General features: G+C 43.2%; 1 protein-coding gene across 9 annotated transcripts in view; it reads left to right on the top strand.

The window, feature by feature from the left end:
- The first annotated feature begins 13701 nt into the window (after positions 1 to 13701).
- LOC121599388 (D-beta-hydroxybutyrate dehydrogenase, mitochondrial) overlaps positions 13702 to 15850 on the top strand; it is a 44332-nt gene continuing 42183 nt past the window's right edge. Inside the window, exons 1-2 of one of the 9 annotated variants that reach the window (XM_041927145.1) lie at positions 13702 to 13840; positions 14976 to 15001. In XM_041927145.1, the coding sequence (XP_041783079.1) occupies positions 14978 to 15001 (24 nt within the window). In that variant the 5' untranslated portion in view covers positions 13702 to 13840; positions 14976 to 14977. Of the gene's footprint in view, positions 13881 to 14904; positions 15002 to 15850 lie in introns of all 9 variants that reach the window. The other 8 variants (XM_041927150.1, XM_041927146.1, XM_041927147.1 and 5 more) reach the window with 8 other exon arrangements.

Below are 15850 nucleotides of genomic sequence, written 5' to 3'. Positions count from 1 at the left end.
TCTCGACTTATCTCGGCTTAGGAGTTGCACATTTACGACTTCAGATCCTGGAAATAACTTCACTCTTAAAACATTGTCCTTTGATCAAGCTTTCCATGCACCCTATAACATCTATTAAATCTATTTTTTGATTTTTGAAATTAACTATCAAAATATAAAACAACATTACTTTTAAAACAAATACGAGATTATTTCTCATCCACTCACCAGTGTGCTAATAATATCTCACAATCACAAAATTCAATGCTTAACTACGATCGTCCAATCGCAGCACAGCATACTGAAGCATCATCCACCTCCAATTCCGTTGCACGAGCCATCTACAAAATGACTTTTAACCTTTCCAAAAAATAACCGTACCGCCCAAAACACTGCACGCTTGAGTGTGAAATACGGCGAGCGAACCACATGCGCCTCCGGCACTCGAATAAACTATCCCACTTCCCACCACCAATGACGAAAGCGATAGATGGGCAACGGTTTCGCCGCTTCCGAGAACTCGGCGTGCGTTCATTAACGAAAATCACTCTACAGTTACCGGCTGCTGAGGGCCGCTTTCGCCGCAGCCCGATGCCAAAGTGTCCTCGTTAATATCCGCCGGCCGTCGAAATATGATTCCTCCTCACTGACACTGGCATTATAAAACAAAAAAAAAACGATCTCCCACACAATGTCACGCAGATACACTCAAACACACACACACACATAGTCTGTCGCGTGTCCTGGCGACCGCCCTCCACCGAATAAAGTAAACCAAACGGCCCTTTTTCGGTCGCTCGGCAAATTTGCCTCTGCGTCACCTTTTGTCCACAACGGGGAAGGCAGGGACCTTTCGGCATCGTGGGCAAACACACGGGGCTCTTAATGAAATTACACATTTCGCTGTAATATACCCTACCCTGCACCCTGCCGCAACACAGGCACATGCACACACTCACGCAAATCCTTCCCTGGGAGAGGGGTCAGCCGTGCCTTGCGCCGGGGTCGCAGCACAAGGAAGAGTACACAGAAAGAATAGATGGTTTGCGGTGCGTGTTAATAACGTTAAAACGCTCTCGTTGGTAATTATACACCGTGTCGAGATTTTAATGAACGTTCGCTCGCTAAACCAGCCAGGGGGGTTTTCGCAGCGGTTGCACACCAGCAGTGCAGATAAGTGTTGGTGTGTCTGACTGTTTTATTTTTGGACCTCTGGCACTCGGTCGCGGCAATGCATGGTGCTGGGTGCATTAACTGCATCGAATGAATATTAATTTTGACTGTAGTTAACTCTACAAAATGCAGCAAATCTATGGACAAAATAACGTTACAACTATTTCCACTGTTGCGCCACATTTGTTGATGGAAATCCCCCTGCGATGGAAGCATTTTGATTTCCGCTTCTCGCTGTCAACTTCAACTTTGACATTTACTCATGATATTTGGATGGGAAATACCAAAGTATATATTTTCTTTTTCTTAATCGCTCTTCATAATGAAATACTTTTTTTCGGCAATTAAAGAAGGTAGGTGTGAAGGTGACGAAAGCGATTGGAAAATCCAATTAGCCAAGTACATTTGGTATCTTGGACGTAATAAAAGCATACACATCTGTGTACCGGTTTTCGCTTCTGCCGTGACACGCAAAGCGAACGGAAAAACTCATTTCCAGTAACTTCAGCTCCAGGTGTGGCACAGTAAATGCCGGAAAATCCAGCCCGCTGAGGTCAACCGTTTCATCAGCTGCGTAGGTAGGTTGGCTCGATATTAAACCGCTATAAAACCAGGTGAATTATGCTTTATGCTCTCGGTCCCGCTACCCCGAGCTACCCATTTTTTTTTTTTGCGGACAATCGCACGTGGAATGCAAAGTCCCATAAGACTTTGCATTTTATTCAGCGTGAGTGTTTGTCTTTTTTTTCTTTCACGCAGGGCCAAATAACGATTCCTCAAGCTTTACTAGCCATCACGGCCGTAACACCTCACGACCGTGCACACGTACACAGTGCACGGGGCGAAAGGGTTAGTGTGTCTTGTCTGGGGGGTTTATCTTGGATGGAAAACTTCCACGCTCGTTGGTCTTGTTGGCGGGGTTGGGAAGCGTAAGATATATTGCGTGGCCACAATATAAACGGCAACCGTTACGGCTCCGACATGTGACCTTTGCCGGTACATGCATACATACATGCGGCGAAGGCTGTTAATGTTGGGGGATGCCGGCTTTGCATCCGGAGGTGCATTAGTATGGGCACCTGCTGTGATGCTGCAACCGTGGCTGCCCTTGTTCCATTAGCCGCTCGAATGTTTGACTTTGGTGGGAGCAAGATGCATCCGCTGTACCGAATTTTATGCACCCACCAACGCACGGTATCTTGTTTTTTTTTTTTTACTAGTGCAGCATGAGTTGGCGTTCGACCGTCCGCACCGATCGTGCGTAGGATAAAGGTAGAAGGTTGTAGAATAAAGCACTGGACGGCTGTTCGCCCGTGCAGGACTCGTAGGGCTTATGCAGCAGCAGCTAGAATAAACTTTCAATGTCAAGATCAATTTACAGTCACTTCATACTGCCTGTGTTGAGCGTGGGTCGCTTTCTCAAGAATGTAAATGGTTTCCGTAGACAAAGAGCTTCACGTATTTCAAAAACCATGCTAGCTCAAACAGCTACCGTTTTGAGTATGTGTGTGTGTGTACGTTTTTTTGTATGTGTATGACTAAAGTTTAACCGTTTAGCTCCTTATATCATCGTTTCTTGGTCAACGAACAAACAATAGTACAGTACTAATACCATTAAAATGGTGTATGGCAAGAACAAAAGAAGTTCAAGTAACTAAAAAAGGGTTGCGGGGAACATCGTTTGGTCTTCACAAACAGCTTTTAAAATTTTTATTTGCAATGCAATGCAAGTGAAAAGGCCGCGGGACATTGTCCATACTCGCCAGTGTAATTTAAATTTTTACCAGCGCATCTGACGGTGGCTTTCCGAACCATTTCGTCAAACCATTTGGAGCCACTTCATGAAATATGTTCTTTTCCCATGTTTTTTTTACTCTAACTGGACTGAAAAAGCTTTGTAATTGGTGGATAAATATATTGTGCAAGTATTTCAGCCGTTTCCTCATCAAAAAACGATGAAAAAACTACTTTAATTTGTGATCCGGCATGACCATTCCTTCTATGACCAAAAGAGCTTCCACTAGCCGCCGCCAGATGCGCTACTGAATATCGAAATTACACTAGCGAGTACGGACAGTGTCCCCGGCCTTTATACAATCAAAACGAAGAAAAAAGATTCTCAGGGTAATGCTCATCATGATTCTTTAGTGAAAAAAAATAGAACTTCAGATTAAAAAAAAACCCTGCTTAAGATTTAGACCTTCTAATTCATATCTGTTTCCATTGCATTATTTGTATTCTTTATGCATTTGATCATTCTGGCATACAGAAACATGTTTTTTTTAGATTATTTTAATGCAATTCCACCATCCCTTCTTTTATTTCGTCATATCAATATGCTTAATTACAGCTTGAAGAAAGAAAATCCCACCACAATGCACACCGATTTTCGTTACGGCAAAACAAAGATAGGCAGTGTGCCGGTAATCGCTTCCCAGCGCTCCCGTTTTTATTTCCAGTTTCGTTAAAAAATAATCGTTTAATTTAATGTTAAATTACCGCTTTTAATTTCAAACCTCCCGTCAGCCACATGGTTCGCATGGTCCGTTCCCGTCCATCAGCTGTGCAGCTAACACGTGAAGATAACGGGTGTAATAGGTGCCAACAACGAACAAAAAAAAAAAAAGGCACAGCTCCAGTCGAGAAATTGGACGCATGCAACCGACCTTTCGTCCGTCCGTGCATCCCAGTCACGGCAATCATGTTGTCACGTAGGTTCGGCTCGGTAGCTTATGCAACCTTGATGTGTGTGTGTGTGTGTGTGTGTGTGTGTGTGTGTGTGTGTGTGCGCTTTGCAGCTGCATGTCACACCGAGCAGCTCTGATGGTCACCATCACCACCATCACCATCGTCATCAGCGTCATCAGCACCATCATCATCGTCAGCGTGCAGGAATCGGGAAAGCGAACACAAAGTATAGGCGTCAGCGTGGGCTCCAACCCTGGAGGCCGTTGGTTCTGGGAAAAGAGAAGCGAACACACAGGCACATACAAGCACACTCACACACACAGAAAAGCAGCAGCAGTCTTGTTTCCATCTATTTTATGCAACCTTGCAGCTTGGTCGCAAACACTTCGACCGCCGCACGAAAGCCGAGAAGCAGCATTAGCCTAGTGGGCAGTGGGTGAAAGATTGTGAACATAAATCTCGCCTCCTCATCCGCACCTTACCACCCAGCTCGAACAGGTTGGTGTGTGGTTCCAGTTTGGTTTTTATTTTGGGTTATTCGCGTTTCTTTTTGCTGCCACGGTTATGGCCCTCTATCCATGTCCAGGTAAACATTCCTCCATGCTAGCCCTGCTGTATGCTGCAGTAATGCCCGGCCCGGACCGAAAGGATACTGGCTGGGTGTTAATGTGCACCACCCACCCAGTGCACGACAATAGGCGCCTAGATGCATGCTCTTGCGCTGTGCCTCGGTGCACCGGGCAGGTAACGTGCAGAGCGAAGCGAACGTGGGTTTCGGTATTGTATATTGGTACCAGGAAGCCATTAGCTACATGGCGTAGAAATTTATTTACTTATGATACATAACTACTCAGACATGCTTAACTATATTTGTTTATTAAACATGCCAAAATTAATCATATTCCATGCAAGCTATGTTTCTTCAAGATAAATATCTCCCTAAGGCGAATATTCTCTAAGTTGCATATACAATTAGGCAGCCTAAATTCTCTCAGATGTATTTCGAAAGACAGTTTGACAAAAATATTGGTCCAAGGATGCAAGGTTTTTCTCTTGGTGTCTTGAATACTTCATAGCAACACCTCAAAGAGGTGCATGAGGCCATTTGGCTCAAAGTCTCTATGAAAAAATAGCAACACCTTCATCAGTTTTCCTCAACATGAATATCTTTCTAACCTGACGGTCCCTCGAAGATTCACCTTGGGGAGATTTCACTGTAATTTTAAACACATCGGATGATGACCAAAAGTAATGTATTATTTACTCTTTGAACAATAATAGGATGTTAGATAGTGTAAGACACATTAGCCTAAGAGAAAATTGAGTAATCTTTCTCAGTCACTCACAAAGTTTCGAATAATACAGGGATATAATTCAATCACTTACCGGAATGTTGCAAATCGTATTTATTATAGCTCATTGTTTGCGAAAATCCTTGGTACAGGACTTAAGGTTTTATTTGGAGTTAGAGCTAGATAAGAGTTAATTCGACAGCTAAACAAACATTCCACCTGCAACCCAGTTCACAGAATGTTTCTTGATCCTCCCCAAAATGGTTCTGTTCTTTGTGCGAAACCCGTTCCGTTGTTCATTCGAAAGCGAATGAAGCCGAAAGCCACGCGATATCATCAAAAGCCCATCATCATCACACCGCTTTTCTACGAAACTCACCCTACGCCCGTGGCTGCTTGATCTGTTTCGAATGAGGTGCAATATGAGCTTGTACACTCACGCCACCGTGTAGCCAGTAGTAGCTCCGGGGTAAGACGAGGAGCCTATCCCGCGAGAAAAACTAGTCCACATTTTCTCCACCCCTTTGCAGCAGTGCGGCGAAGGTGGCGAGTTTGCTAGGCACAGTAAATGCGCCAAAGCTCCAAACACACCTTTGCAGCTGGCGGCTGGCGTAATCAGTTCTGCTAATGAAGAGTAATGTGATCGCCGGATGAAGTTTTGAGTAAAACGTTACTGTTTTATGGCTTGTTGCTTTTATGGTGCAGAAAAGTAGAGGAAAGCGAATGTACCACAGCCTCGCACCACACTGCTGCGCTGTGGTAAAGTGATTCCAGCTCATAGAGAACTTATTCGAACGAGATAGGCTTTTTTTTGTTGGTTCGCTCGTTGCAACTAGCGGCTTGCAATGGGCCAACGAGTTTGAATCATTGTTTGTTTTGCCTTGCACAAGCGCTGGACATATTTATACACAGTCGGTAAACCAAAAAAAATGTGAAAACGGAAACCTAAAACCCATTACTTGGTATGGCTTTAAACGACCAGCTTTTGTTCGCTCGGTGGCTTCATTTCCTCCCCTAGAGCGGTCAGCTGTGGCTCTAACATTTTGTGCCTGCCCCGCCATGCAGTGCCTGTGTTTGCTAGTGTGTGTACTTTTTGTCCCATTTTTGCAAACGATTGCTATCTTCTCCGACCCCCGGTAGCCCTATGCCCGGGTATCGCCTTAAGGGCTAGTTCGGCGGAAACGGAAGTCGTTTGCATAAAAATGCATTAGAAATGACCATTCACGGTGTGCAAGCTTCGGGGCGAACGCCATTAGCTTGGAGGACAAATTAACGCAGCATAAGGACAGAAAAAGAAGGAAGAGATCGTGCTGGCTTCTGGTGCGGAAAAGCGTACCTTCTGCCGCGGAGCCTTGTTTGCAACAATTAAGTACGCCTCGCTTCCGTGGCTCTTGGCCTCCATTTCCTTCGCCGCACTGAGTAAGCATTATTACTTTCGAGTCCGCGGGATTGTATGTGTGTGTGTTTGTGTGCTTTGTGCTTTGTGTGTCTGTCCGTTCATTCTCATTTTCCATTATTGCTTTGCTTTCCCGGTTTTATACGCCGCATCGGTGCATGCTGCACTTGAAAAATCAGCTGGTTCGCACAGCCCGGCACAGCACCGTGTTGCCGGGGCCATCGCATGCACCGAGCATCGAGCTCATAAATATGCTCAATTTCAAGGTTGCAGCCCCGGTTTTTTCCAGCCCCAAACGCACACCGACCTACCAACCGAGCTCGACTCGGCTTCTGCATTCTGGACTGGTGGCGAAGGGGGATGGCGGCAACCCGGGAGCCGTAGCGACGACGCGGGGCTCTGAGTGACTATGGCCGCTGGGGAATCGTATCCATTTGCTGGTTCATCCGTCCTGCTGTTGCATCCAAGGACCATGCTTGCCCGTCGATGACGTCATTATGCTACTGCTGCTGCTGCTGCTGCTGGGTGGTGCGTTCGTCGCTTCGGTGACGCGACTCCCAGTGTCGCGGGATGTATTGGTTTCGCACTGCTACAGATGCAGATTTGCTGCCCTGCCCGGAGGCTGGGGACAGCTTGAAGAAGAAAAAAAAATCAAAAGAAAAAGCAAGCACAATGGCATCGATGACACTATCGTACGAGATTTCGGTTCGGTTGCTGCTGGGCGGAGCGAGTGCGGTTGTTTTGCACCGTTCCGGTACACTTTGCACTATTGTGCCACATTGTAAAAAGGGGAAGATGCTCGCTGAAGTGCGTCCTATCAACGGTTGCTGACCATTTTCGCCCGAGCACTTAAGCCAGAGGATGCAACAGTACTAATGGAAACAATGCTGTGGAGATCAATAATTGGTTGAGGGATAGAGCGGCAGGAATTGACCAAAACGTACATGCATGATCCAGGGAGAACTTTCAAAGTTTGTTTATTAAAAATGTGATTCTATAGAAATGGAATACATCACTTAAACAAAGGATTTGGTTGGGTAGAATGTATTAAGGGCCGGGGGACACTGTCCGTACTTGCTAGTGTAATTTCGATAATCACTAGCGCATCTGGCGGCGGCTAGTGGAAGCTTTTTTTTGTTGAATTACTTGTCCAACAGATTTATCTATTTATCTAAGCTTTTCCAGTCCAGTTTAAGTAAAACATATGAAAAAATAACATATTTTCTGAAGCGGTTCCAAATTGTTTGTCAAAATGGTTCGGTCAGCCACCGCCAGATGCGCTGATAAAAATCAAAATGACACTAGCGAGTACGGGCAATGTACCCCGGTCTTAAGAATGGGTTTTTTTTTAAAATAAATTAAACATTTATTTCAATCTACTAACTGTTAGCCTTGTGTTGTGTTAGACAGTGAGCATTGTTCAATGAAATATTGTTGAAATGAGTAACAGATTGGTATAAAAATATAATAATAATAAGAATAATAATAATAATAATAATAATAATAATAATAATAATAATAATAATAATAATAATAATAACAACAATAATAATAATAACAATAATTATAATAATCATAATAAAAATAATAAAATAATAATCATAATAATAATAATAATAATAATAATAATAATAATAATAATAATAATAATAATAAAAATAATAATAATAAAAATAATAATAATAATAATAATAATAATAATAATAATAATAATAATAATAATAATAATAATAATAATAATAAAAATAATAAAAATAATACAATTATACTCGTTACCGAATCAGTAACCGATACGTCTCTATACCTCTCTCTCTTTCCCGGCGCAACATCCGCTTTGCGGTCTTGGCATGCCACAGGAGTGGTCGAATCGCTTACGCCTCCACGCCATCTTGCCACCCCAATTTGGGCCTACCACGCCTCCTCTGTGCTTGTGGCGCTTCTAAAAATTGACTACGATTGTTGCGCCAATTTCATAGATGATGTTGTAAGGACATAGTTGTTTTGTTTTGAATTTTTCTTTTTGAATTAATGAAATGAGGCAGGAGCATACAGATGAAATAGCACCTTAAATAACACTGCGAATGGTACAGATGAATGTTTTATTACAATGAATCTCTCAAATATCTGTGGAATAAACATAACTAAAATGAAGGATCTACCGTGCTGTCATCTAACTACGTATTTAACCTAAATCGATTAGCAATCGAATTACCACTAAAAAAAAAACAAAATAGAATAGAATTACTTGAAGAGCAATACACATAATTTAGAGAAAAATAAACTTCATCTCGCTTATTGAAATAGCTTGCAAAGTTGTAACGCTCAACAACGTACTTAGATCCTGCATTACTTGCAGTAACAGCCACGGGCCAGTTGTTTCAAACAACAATCACAACACCACCAGCTACCCTTTGTTTGCCTGCTGCTGTCCTATCCCACTATACATCGATCCCATTTTGCTCTTCTAGCAGCACACCATACCAAGAAAGCTCCCCAAAAAGAGCAACGGCGGAAAGCGCATCATAGCCTTGTAACAGTTACACGAACAGGCGCCCAAAAACCGAAAACAACCAAACTAACCATAGAAGACTGCACATCTACAAGGCGACCTTCAACCTTTCGGTGCTGCCCAAACCCAACCAAACAGCGATGCCAAACTGCTTGCTTGTTGCAGCCAGCCCACGGTGCGTACGGAGCAATGGAGCCAGGCTGCCCCGGTACCTCGCAAAAATCGGGGTCGCAATGGGAAGCTGCTAGAGGCGCATTTACTGCCCGCCGGAGGTAGAGCGACTATGACGTTTGGGTTTGTAATTTACAACCTTCGAAAAAGCGCAAAGGAGAGGACTGGTTACTGCTAGCAGCGCAAGTAGTCAAGGTTTGGTTTGTTTTCTCGCTCGTGCAAAACCGCCAACGGATGATCGGACGGATGATTTATTGAGATGCAAAGGAATGGTGATTTTTTTTTTTTTAATTGTTTTTCGTTGCTCTTTTGGGGCGCACACAGTGTCTAACGCCAGCCAGAAGGGGTTCTAATGGCAGTCACAGTCGAAAAAAAGGCACAAATAAACATTGCCCTTCTCTTTCGCTACCCAACAAATACAAATCATTCGCAAATGTCAGTCGTAGGCGAAACGACTCCCCATTCGCTGGAGAAAAAAGGTTCTCGAACATTTTCGCCCGCTAAGTAATTGTCGGAATCTGGCGGCGTCTGACGCGTTCTCGGGGCTTGCAACACTGATTTTAAAGGCATCCGCGTGATCGCCGAAGAATGGCTTCCAGCGAAGAAGTGGCGCAAGAAGAGAACTAATTTCATTATATACATTTCGCGGGCACCGATTCGACAAGAAGAGGGGGAAGGGGAGGGGTTTTTCCCTCCGGGGTGCAGATCAATTCCACTCTGCAGTAATGGCACGTCCGCTCCTGGCGGATCATCCTTAAGCTCCGTCAACAACTTTCGTCATTATTCGGCTCGCGGAAACCTCGACGTATCATGTATCCTAATCACGAGCGCGCGCGCGCTCCCCACCGCTCTGCGGTTGTGCGATAGGCGAATTTGACAGAAAACTTCGCTACTGCCTTCCTCCGCAGAAGAAATCCCCCCGGGGGCGCTCCACGGACGGAAAGTTTTTGTGCGCTCGCGGCAGCGCGTGGCCGATTATAAAAAAGGCGCTTCAAGCAACGCCAGACTCCTGCACGGAAAACCAAATATAACACAAAAGAGTGTGTGTGAGAGAGAGAGAGAGAGAGAGAGAGAGAGAGAGAGAGATATATAGAGAGAGAGATAGAGAGAGAGAGAAAGGAGAGAAAGAGTTTATGCTTTTTCGTGGGATTAGCCTGCCACCGATATGCGTTGTCCTCAATTAGGTGAAATCTGTTTACGCCTTTGCCTACCACACCTGATTCCGAGAAGTGGCAGCCATTCATTTTCCAGCTGACGTCGCCTTTGCTGCCTCTTGGGGGAAAGCTAAGCGTGTGTGTGTGTGTGTGGTTGGAAGAGTCGTGTGAAGCAGTCCGTGGGAGTGGAATTGACAGTGAAATGGCAATCTCAGCCTCAGTCTAGTGCGTCATCGTGATGCGTGATTGCCTTTGCGAGACAATGGTTAATGGTCACTCGAGAAGCGGTACAGTGATTCTATATTACCAACGGGGCGAACCCCGGGCTGATAATCAACAAAGAAAACAAAAACAACGGCACTTCTAATTGCAGACCAGCAGCCATGGTCCTTCTACCTCGCTCCATTCCGTCGGCTAAGGAGAAATGGCTGCAGTCGGGTGCTTTTTTGGGTGGCATTGCCGATGGGTTTTGCGGTGGAGCCACCACTTGTGGCAGCTAAACAATCGCATGCGCTTAACGACACAAATAGCTGCCGGCGGAATGACGTCAGGTGCTCGAAAGTTTGACTGTTTGGTTGGTGGTTTGGTGGGTTGGTTGGGCGACGCAAATCTCGCTCATCATCGATAATGAAGGGTGAAAATAAAGACCGTCCCGAACGGTCTTGGCAAGTCTAATGAGTTTTAATTGGTAAGTTATTGGAGTGCTCTCGACGCTGATAATCATCCATCAATTAAGCGAGTTTGGGGCTGGGTGTACTGTTACCTGGGAATGCTGCTAGCCGGCTAGCTAAACACTTCTAGTTTTAATCAATTTGATTAGGTGTGGCCAAGAGCGAAAGATAGGAAGATAGAGAGTGAGCGTTTCGGACGCAAAGGTGGCCACCATTGCGGTTTGCAAAGTAATGGTTTGTGGTTAGTGATTGGACAGCTAAGTGAAGGTTTACTTGTTCCTCAATGGAATGTCTTTGTAATAGTTTTTTTTAAATAAACTTACATGAAACATAAAATAAGCTAGCATCTTTTCCTTGCATAAATTATTACTGATAGTCCGCAATGTACTACAAACTACTTCTTACACGCCGACTTGGAGATACGCAGTTTTCTATGGTTAATAGTTATAGTTAACCAATAAATTCAAGCAATAGGACCCGACAATCAAGAATATTTTAACAGGGAAATGTGAAATCGACCTACGCGGAAATCCGAGATACGTGGTTTCTTCTCGGTCCACATTTAACGCATATCTCGGGAACAACCTGTATTTATATTGTATTTATGTAACAATTCGTTAGGCGCTAATTGTAAACTGCTTATCCTCGGAACACAATGTGAGAATAAGTCTGATTGAAGGATAACAAATGTGAAATTTACTATGAAATATCTTTCGCAACCAAAGCTCTATAGCGATTAGTCGTATGCATTTCTGTCTGCAAATTGTACTGATTTGATACTTACTTACTTACTTATCAGGCGCTACAACCGCTTTGCGGTCTTGGCCTTCCTTAGGAGTGTCCGAAGCCGGTCACGGTCTCGCGCCTTCGCCTGCCAGTCCGTTATCCCGCCCTTAACAGCGGACGCCTCCACGCCATCTTGCCACCTCAGTTTGGGCCTACCAAGCTTCCTCTGTCCTTGTGGCTAGCCCATCGGAGCCTGGGGAGCTTGATACGCTGTACGACAGTGAGGTCGCCGTACATCTCGTATAGCTCGTCGTCATAGCGTCTCCTCCATTGTCCTTCCACACATACGGGACCAAGTATCCTTCTGAACATCTTCCTCTCGAACGCGGCTAAGAGGGTTCCGTCAGATTTGGACAGTATCCATGTCTCAGAGGCATATGTGAGTGCCGGAACTATATAGGTACTATATAGCCCCAGCTTCGTCCGTCGCGACAGGTCGTGACAGGGGACTTTGACTGATTTGACACATCAATTGTAAAATGCCAAATAACTTCCCTTTTATAAAATGTTGAAAACCATATCAAAAGGTTTAAACAGTTATATTCAGTCAGAATCACGTGCAATAATTAATTAAGTCGCTAAAATCACTCTTTACTTTCAAAATTTCACGAAAATTAGTGATATTTTGGCTGGAAGGCATGAAATTTGACTTACTCGGTAATTCCAGCTACGCGGTATTTTGCGACTGTTTTCGGTCCTCTTTAACCGTGTATCTCGAGGACTGTTTGTATTTAGTTATTATTCGTTGTGAAACCTTTTGAGTTAAAGTTTCACGGCAGGCATGGACCTTATTTGAATCTACTACGTAATGATGACTATTTTGGAATTTAATTAATTATTTCTTCAGTGCTTCAAAATAACGTAAGTGCTAGTAAAACCATGACAAACACGATTCCAGTAGCATTAATCAGACACTGTTGCATAGAATCTCAAACCATTTAATTTCGATAAATAGTTACGCACACCATATAACGAGCGATACACTGATTTGGCAGCTGAAAGCAGCACCGAATTACCAAAACATTGAGTGTATTGTATGCTAAGCTTGTGCAGCAATTTATCAAGTCGATTCATGGAGCTCTGGATCGTAATAAATGTAGTACAAGAGATGCTGTCTAAAGCACACTTCTTTGATTCAATGGTACAACAATCAAACATAATAAATACCAAATACTCTATGAAGTAATAATTATCTAAAACCTTTTGAAGCATTTGCAACAGCAACAAAATAGCAGCAAAGGAAAAACAAATAACAATAAACTGAAAATCGAATAGTCGCAACAAACAGAGAACATGTTCTATGGTAAAGATGTCTTTATTTGTTTGCTTTTTTCCCACTGCATTATTTTGCTTCTATTAACCTCAAAATGGAGGCAAATTTCATATGCGTTGAACCATTTAAAACACCAACCCAGAGCCACTTCTTGGCAGAGAAATACGGGAACGCACCGTCCCTGTCCGTACACAGCCTTATGCCCGCCGCTGTCAGAAGTCCGATACAACAATTTACGCACACTTGACTCTATATTTGGATAACTCACACGACCGAGCGTCAGCTGTTTCGAGATGGATGTTTTTGGAAAAGCAAAACAAAACAGTAAAACATCACTGCCGCCGCCGCCGCCGCTGCCACTGTCAGTCAGTCAAGTCGGACTCGGATGCGCAACTGCGTATCCGCGCAACCGTGTCCGCGCAGAAGGGCACTTCTACGGTGGGGGCAAAATGCAACGGACGTCATCGCGATTGGAACGGATCGCCTCTGTACTGACCCGCCGCTTAATCTCCGTTGGAGGAGTGGAGGGAGCGAGGTGCACGCATCATATAATGGGGGCCGGTAGTATTTTTGGGTACACACGACGGGTATGAAATGCGAAATGCGAGAAATTCTTCTCGCGCTCGTGCAACACAGTCCGGCGGCGCAATCGTCCGGTTAAGCAGTGCGTGTCTAGCGCGCAGGCAAACTAAGTTTGCTGTGGAGTTTTGCTTCGCAAAAGTGAGCGAAAAGATTCAGCTGTGGTGCAGTAAGCAATTTTTTCCAGCCATTTTAGCAGTGAGATTGTAGTAAATAAACGGAACTTCGATCAGTTAAAACAAACTGTAGGGTGACGGACATAAGCAGGGAGCGAGAGAGAGAGAGAGTGCGTACTATTATGCAATTGTTATCTAACGACAAACACAGCAACATAGTGCGTATGACAGTGAATGCATCGTTTTGCCTTGTGCCGGAAGTTTCAGTGTATTTTCATAGCAAAGTTTTGTTCGGTTTTAGATTTTTTTAAATGAAAAACATCCTCTCGAAGTGCAAAAATCGACCAATTTGAACGCTTCAAAAATGAAAACTCGTTCCTCTTGGTGATCGTTAAAATATATTCATCGCTTCCAAAATGCATATTGCTGGTTCAAATTTAATAGCACAGCTCGCCCCTCTTGGATCTATTTTTGTACGCCTTACTTTCACGCTGGCTAAAAGCTTAAAGTGATATCTCATCCCGCTCCCAGTCGCATTGGAAACGGCAGTAATTTTCAATCTGCGCACTTGCGTTTCTGTAACCAGCATCCACCACCTCTCCCCGATTCCTTTTTCCTCCCCACCCTTCTCCCTTCTTCCCTTACGATCTCTGCTCGCTAAACGCTTTGATTCTATTTCCATCATCATCATCATCATCATCCGCATCAACCACAACATTCCACTCCACTCCGACAGACGCGTGAAACGGAAAGCCGCACGAAAGGCATCTTTCCACATCCGTTTTGTGGTTGACACTTCCGCTGTATGTGTGTGTATGTGTTTGTGTGGACTAGACAGTAGCAAGAACAAGTGTCGGAACAGCAGCAGCACATCCTTTGAAAAGGGAAAGAAAGAAATATTTTCTTGGCCGGAGAGTTTTAATTGAGTGCAAGTTTGGGGTCGTTTTTTGATCGAAATTGCTCGGTTGTTCGTGTGCTTTCGGTAGTTGCTCAGAAGGTCAAATTGCTAACCTGTTCAATCTGCTGGAGACACGGTGGCAGCAAAAGTTTGACTGCGGAAAGCACAACACTAGCGAGGGGAACACATTTTTGGAACGTAAAAGTGTATATATTACAGCTAACATTGTTTCAGAGTTTAGTTGATTTCGGCGCATTTAAACTATCGATTAAGTTCTCAATCTGACATAGCCATGCAGCCCAACCTAGGGAACCGGGTAAGTACCGGGAGGGAAAAGATTAACACATATGAACGGAGAGTTGGTTTTCAATACTTCTTTTTAATACTTTTGCCTTTCACTTATGGCTATCTTGCAGACGAATGCTACTAAAAATTTTAGTTCTAATAATGAAACGAAAGATTTCTGTTTCTGTTTGATGCTATAACGAAATATAATTAAAGAGATTTCTGTAAAATTTAAACGCAAACTGTATAGGTCAGAATCTAAAATTGTATAACATTCTTCAAATAAACATGAAAAGTTATTCATCAATCGAAGAATGCCATTCTTTTGGTGAATGAAATAGTTTTTTCACATGTTTTAATTAAATATAAAAAGATGGCATTATACTACTCTGTTAATCTTACTTAATTTGGAAAACTGACATTGAAATCATTAAAAAAAATCAATCTATTAGGGTAAACGTACCTATACTGTTGGTAGTATCAATATTGGTGGAATTGTACTAAAATGCACCACATATGATAGTTAAAGTAATTAAGTTATTTAATTAAGTGTGAAATGTCCTCTGGTATTTTACAAAAAGTTTAAATTAGTTATTAAATGTTAAAAGGAGTCATTCCGAAAAATCCATGGTTATGTGAAATGTGTCAAGATTTTTATAAAATCTTTAGGATTTCATGACAAAACTAAGATTTTTGATAACACTGTAATTTACCGCATAACGACGCATTTTTGACATAACTATTGTGTGAATAATGTTGTTATGTTGTTGTTTATTTTATTTCGAATTATGATGTTTATACACCTTCCCAGTGTAGGTTAACTATAGTCGTTATACAGTACATTAGTCAATATTATCACCATTAAAAGTTATACATTTCA

This window comes from Anopheles merus, chromosome 3L, assembly GCF_017562075.2.
Source record: "Anopheles merus strain MAF chromosome 3L, AmerM5.1, whole genome shotgun sequence".
Classification (NCBI taxonomy): Eukaryota; Metazoa; Arthropoda; class Insecta; order Diptera; family Culicidae; genus Anopheles; species Anopheles merus.
This window is presented reverse-complemented; position numbering and strand designations above follow the sequence as displayed.